This window comes from Micropterus dolomieu, linkage group LG08, assembly GCF_021292245.1.
Source record: "Micropterus dolomieu isolate WLL.071019.BEF.003 ecotype Adirondacks linkage group LG08, ASM2129224v1, whole genome shotgun sequence".
Taxonomy (NCBI): domain Eukaryota; kingdom Metazoa; phylum Chordata; class Actinopteri; order Centrarchiformes; family Centrarchidae; genus Micropterus; species Micropterus dolomieu.
In genome coordinates this window covers 397,022-402,988 of record NC_060157.1, presented here as the reverse complement: position 1 = coordinate 402,988, position 5,967 = coordinate 397,022, and the positions used below count along the sequence as shown (strand labels likewise).

General features: G+C 44.5%; 1 protein-coding gene across 3 annotated transcripts in view; it reads right to left on the bottom strand.

Moving 5' to 3' along the window:
• Window positions 1-4,200, bottom strand: part of bcap31 (B cell receptor associated protein 31) — a 16,388-nt gene extending 12,188 nt beyond the window's left edge. The window contains exons 1-4 of one of the 3 annotated variants that reach the window (XM_046056571.1): window positions 4,053-4,200; window positions 2,567-2,659; window positions 2,330-2,429; window positions 557-657 (exon numbers count right to left, since the gene is read on the bottom strand). In XM_046056571.1, the coding sequence (XP_045912527.1) occupies window positions 557-657; window positions 2,330-2,421 (193 nt within the window). In that variant the 5' untranslated portion in view covers window positions 2,422-2,429; window positions 2,567-2,659; window positions 4,053-4,200. Of the gene's footprint in view, window positions 1-556; window positions 658-2,329; window positions 2,430-2,566; window positions 2,660-3,607; window positions 3,996-4,052 lie in introns of those variants that run through there. The other 2 variants (XM_046056572.1, XM_046056573.1) reach the window with 2 other exon arrangements.
• Window positions 4,201-5,967: the final 1,767 nt, after the last annotated feature.

Here is a 5,967-nt window from a genome sequence, read left to right as displayed (position 1 = left end):
GCAGACCCTGTCCTGACTGCTTGGTAACCATGGTAACAAGGGTTAGGAACTGATTTAGGAAAAAGGCCGTTACAGATGAACAGTTCCTCAGTCAGGTTCCTTTCCTAACTTTAGATAAGAACAGTGTTTTACAGAAGCGTCCTGACTTCAGGAGAACTGTTGAGCTGTCCTAACTTTACTTTTCCACCAGCTACAGTTTCCTAACTCGTTAAATCCACGACTGCTCTTGACAAAATGTCAACAGGCAGAACTTATTAACTGATTTACCGATGTTTGATGACAGAACCCTCGTTAGTAGGAAGGCTGTCGGCGATGTGACGCTGGATAATGTCTCATTAGGTCACGTGATGTGATGCCTGATGGAACAACCTACTGCGAGTCTTTGATAGGAGGAGATGTATTCACTCAAAGGTTACCGTGGACACTAACCCTGATGTAAACAAACCTTTCACACCGTCATCATCAGCTGCTCCGCTGGTCCACGTAACAAACCTGTCAGTCAGTTTGGAGGCAGCAGCTCGCTTTACACTGACCACACCCACCCACACGTACGTACCGATGAGCAGGAAGACGAGGATGGCGAGGGCCACCATGAAGTAGGTGTTTCCATAGAGAGCGATGGTCTGGATGATCCGAGACTTGAAGACCTTGTTCCACCTGCAGGATCAGTAAAACACATTAGAGTCCAGCAGAAACCCCACACACAGAGCTGAGGCCTGCTGGGAAAGCTGGCGCTCTGGCTCCCTCTAGCGGTAGAAAGTGGGCGTGTGTAAACTCTCTTCGGTTTGTGCTGATGGCATTTGTTCCAGATCTGAATCTCAAAGAAAAAGACTCTGGATTCCAGCTTTAGTCAGGTCCAAACAAACTGGAGAAAAACCAGAGAACTCACGAGACACAGTAACTGGTTGTTAACGTGGACCTTTTCCCTCAACACCAGTACCATGAAAAATGACTGTTTTACTCAGGTTTTTCTGAGGGTCTGTCTCAGCGTATGTTTTCTAAAACAGCCCCGCCCCTTGGCGGCAGGCGGCTGTGTAGCCAATAAAATTCTGAAAATAACGAGTTTTCATGGTACTGGTGTGAAGTTTAAACTTGGACAGGTTAAGGCTTTATGCTGCGGCCCTACAGTGTTTCCCAGCTGTAGCTGTCTGCATGCAGAAACTAAAAATGTTTAAACTTATATTAATCAGTTGCAGTAGCTCTTACAGTCATTCTGACTTTTGGGTCAGACTCTGCAGAGTGTTTCTTTCAGAGAAACCAGGCAGATACTCCAGATGGTTCAAGAACCACATTCAGTTTACGCTGGATCTGCCTTGAAGAGGCGTTTGCATGAACTTTACAGGAATGGTGAGATTCAGGACTGGTGTTGAGGGTGTTTTTGTACAATAATGGAACTGAAAGCATTTGTCACTTATTTTGTGTGGAATATTTCTTTAAGAACATGACTTTATGAAAGATATATTGGAACCTCTCTAACTTATCTGAAAAAGATTACATTCAGGACTCCAACATTTGAATAGAAATCAAACATTATTCTGAAGCATTATCCAGTGTGAAGAATTTAAACCAGTTGAAAGGTGTAAAGACTTTACTGCCTGTGTTGCTCGTTCTTCTATTATCCTGCTGTTTACTGAAGGCTCTTTAGTTTTGGCTGAAGATTTTCGTATAAGATGAAAACGATTCAATAAAAACAGCAGTTGTCTATCAGACAAGATCCTTTTTTTTATTGAACACAGTGTTGTTAACCTGTGAACGGTAAAAATCCGACACACTAACCTGCGACGTCACACGGATCTCACATTGAAAGAAAGCTCCGCCATCGTGCAGCAAAGGGCGTCGGAGGGTTTAATACCCACTACACACAAGCAGCTGTGACATGTGGAGCCGGCGCTCGACCACACCTCTGAGTCTGAACAAAAGTGCTGTATTAAACACCGAGGCGTTACTGTGAAATAATCATGCTTCATAATTATGTAACAGGTCATGTGATTGGAGAATAATATTAACTAAATAACTTTTATGACATCGTTGGCTGGTATGAGGTGCAACATGTTCTCATGTTATTCTCCTCCTTTCTCTTCAGCCGCACAACTTTAAAATCTGTCCTCTGCTCTCCTCAGACCGTTAACCTGCAGAAAACCAGCAACGAGCGTGATTGGTCGACACCACTCGGACGGAAACCAGAGCGCTTCAGAACAGGGTCTGAACTGAGCTGTTGTCTCTGCCTGTTCACAGGAACCCAGATTCTGCAGGACTCAGATCAGCTCTCACATAGTCAATAACAAGAAATCAATAACAGGCGCGCCGGGGGGGGACGGGGCGCACTGACCTCTTAGGTGAGATGAAGGGGATGCAGAGCAGCAGGACGAAGAAGACCTCTGCGTACAGGAAGGTGGCCACCGCCGTCCACTGCAGACTCATCCTGACTCCTGAACAGGGGACACAAGAACACACCTGAGACCGGGTGAGAGGAACAACAGAGCCTGTCGGGCAGGTAGACCAGCCAACCGCCACATTCTTGTGTGTCAGAGTGTTTGACTTATTGATGGCTGAAAAGAAGTCAAACCTTAGAGGCAGCAGAAACCGGGTCGTTTGTTCTGCGTTCAGTCACAAGGAAAAGCTGATCGTGCGTTAAATCAACTCGGCTGCAAAGCTGGTTCTGAAATGTGCAGAAAGAAAAAAGGAGTAAACCAATAAAATGAAAAGCCTGAAAATGCTTTGCTCTAAAAGTCGTCTGTTGGTTTGAGAAGAAGCTGAACTGTGAGCACGGGACGGACGGAGGACATTAAATTAAGACATCAGAGCAGAGAGTTTGTGTCTGGAAGCTTCTGGAACAGCAGATTATAGCTGAACTGACTTCTCATCAGTCCAACACAACCGCAGTAATTCTTTTCACCAGCAGCTCCTCTGCTACTTATTTTCTCCATCAAGTGATCAAAAAAAATTAGTGAAAAACATTTTGTTTTTGCTCCAAACCAAAGTTCAGAAAAGCAGCAGGATCTGAAACCAGACTGATTATTGATCCGTTAATCTCTTCAGTGACTGATGTTTGAAGTCTTTCTAATATTCTGGCCATTAACACAAAACTAAGTTTGTGGACGTCCGATCCTTTAAAGACTTTAGAAACTGGCCTTTTCATTAGTTTTTATTCTTTACTGGTTGTGACTGATTGCGCACTCTACTGTGTACTTTCTGCTTTTCTGTCACAGATAAATAAAAAGATAGCTGTTGAATTTCCCCAGCTTGGGATCAATAAAGTCGATCTTACATGATTACTTTATCTAGGAGAGTCCTCTGTGACAGCTGGACCTCTGAAATGGGAACTTACATCACAGCTGACTGGTGTTTATTTCACTTTAACCCACTGAGGAGCCCCAGCTAGCTGCCAGCTGCCCCAGCAAACTGCCAGCTGCCCCAGCTAGCTGCCCCGGGGTCAGCTAGCTGCCCCAGCTAGCTGCCCCGGGGTCAGCGCAGAGGGGTGTGGCAGCTCAGGGCAGCTGTGTCACGCGATGCTGCAACACTGCGGCTAACATCGGTTTGCTTGCATTAAAACTTCTGTAGCTTCTGTTTCTGTGCGGCAAATAAATAAATAACCCGCCAGACTCACCTGGCAGGTTAACAGCTAGCAGCTGCACGTGAGGCATCCAGCCAGTCTATGACCTGATCAAGACTATCGATCAGCCTCGTGTTTAAATGTTGTTAGTTGCTGAAATCGGTCGATGAAGTTTCTAGCAGATCGACCCTGATCCCGTCTGTTAGCTGGAGTCTGACGGGAAGCTAACAGCTAACAGCTAACCGCGTCTTCGCTGAGGCAGGTTAGCCAGCTTAGCTCGCGGGCTCCGTGTACTTGCTGGTGTTTCTTCGAGTTTTCTGTTGTTGTTTTTCATCAGCTGAGTCTCCGCATCGGGACTTTCTCACCGTTTTAACTGTTTACCTGCCGCCGCTCGCGATAAACAGCACGAGGATCACTTCGCGCCAAACGCTGAGTTAACGTTAGCTAAGGAACTAGTGAAAGTTGAGGAGCTGTGTCCCCGGGTGTTAGTCACACTCACCTCACACTCGCCTCGCACTCGGTCCTCGCGCTGCCGCTCAGCTGTTCCTCCGCTCCGTCAGCGCAGTTAGCCTGTTAGCTTAGCTTCCTGTTTGTAAACTCGTCGCAAACACTTCCGCCGTTTAACGCCAGCTCATCCCGATACCGGCACGTGATTGGATAGATCGAAACAGATGGGCGGGGTCCAGATGTGACGGCTCATTACGTCATAAACTGAAAGAGCTTTATTGGCATGAACATTTTGCCAAAACACACTGACAGATTTATATTATTACACACATCTAAATCTAAATTTAATATAAAATTAAGAAAATGTAACAAAATAGACATTTTTAAATTATAATTATATTTATATACCTAAATACTCAAAGATGCTTTACATGAAAGTAAATAACTTTGATTAAAAAACAAATTAGTTTTAAACACCAGCCAAAGTTTTCAATAGAAATACACATGCGTATGTGTGAGTTACCAATGAACATAATAATTACAATATCTAGAATTATATTAAGACATAAGGAAAATTAACATAAAATGAAGTAAATACTAATCATAAATAAAGAAATCCGAGGTCTGTTGTTGATCCAGCAGGTCAGTCTGAGTCAAACCGTCCTCTTTAAATCTTACCAAATAATAATCATCTATCTATAATCTATAATCTATCATCTATCTATCGCCTCTTCTGACCAGCAGAGGGAGACATTGTCTGCAGAAACGATCTCTGTGCTTCCCCCCAAACTAAACTGTGGAAACAAAGACATCTCACTCTGACTGTTTTTCCACAAACCAAATCATTTGCTCTCTCACTGGTTACTGGTCAGACTGGTTCTGTTTCCACAGTAAAATGATTTAGTCTGTTTGGGCAGATTAGAAGAGAGATGGTACTTTATTGATCCCTGAGGGGGAACTGGCTGTTATATGTTAACAACAGCTGAGAACAACACTTAGTTCAAAGGACAGAACAAGAAGGGAAAGTCATCATAAAATATTACTGACTGAAGCTTGATGATGAACAAACAGGTCCATCGAGAGCTAAACAACAACCTTCCTGTGTGTGATCGATCTTTCAGTCAGTCAGAGATCCTGTTTGTGTTCAGAGCAATCTGTCAACAACTCATTTCATACAGTTCATTCAACAAATACAATAAAATAAAAACAATAAACAGATCTGAACACATCACAGCTGTTCTGGCCTCCACCGGCACATTTTAACATCTGTTTGTTTTAAATGCCTGAATGAATCGACACCTGCTAACAACCGGGCTAAAACCAGGCTAACAACCGGGCTAACAACCGGGCTAAAACCAGGCTAACAACCGGGCTAACAACCAGGCTAAAACCAGGCTAACAACCAGGCTAACAACCAGGCTAAAACCAGGGTAAAACCAGGCTAACAACCAGGCTAACAACCAGGGTAAAACCAGGCTAACAACCGGGCTAAAACCAGGCTAAAACCAGGCTAAAACCAGGGTAAAAACCAGGCTAACAACCGGGCTAACAACCGGGCTAAAACCAGGGTAAAACCAGGCTAACAACCGGGCTAACAACCAGGGTAAAACCATGTAACAACCGGGCTAACAACCGGGCTAAAACCAGGGTAAAACCAGGCTAACAACCAGGTTAAAACCAGGGTAAAACCAGGCTAACAACCGGGCTAAAACCAGGCTAAAACCAGGCTAACAACCGGGCTAACAACCAGGGTAAAACCATGTAACAACCGGGCTAAAACCAGGGTAAAACCAGGCTAACAACCGGGCTAAAACCAGGCTAACAACCGGGCTAACAACCAGGGTAAAACCATGTAACAACCGGGCTAACAACCGGGCTAAAACCAGGGTAAAACCAGGCTAACAACCAGGCTAACAACCGGGCTAAAACCAGGCTAAAACAGGCAAAACCAGGCTAAACTAGGGTAA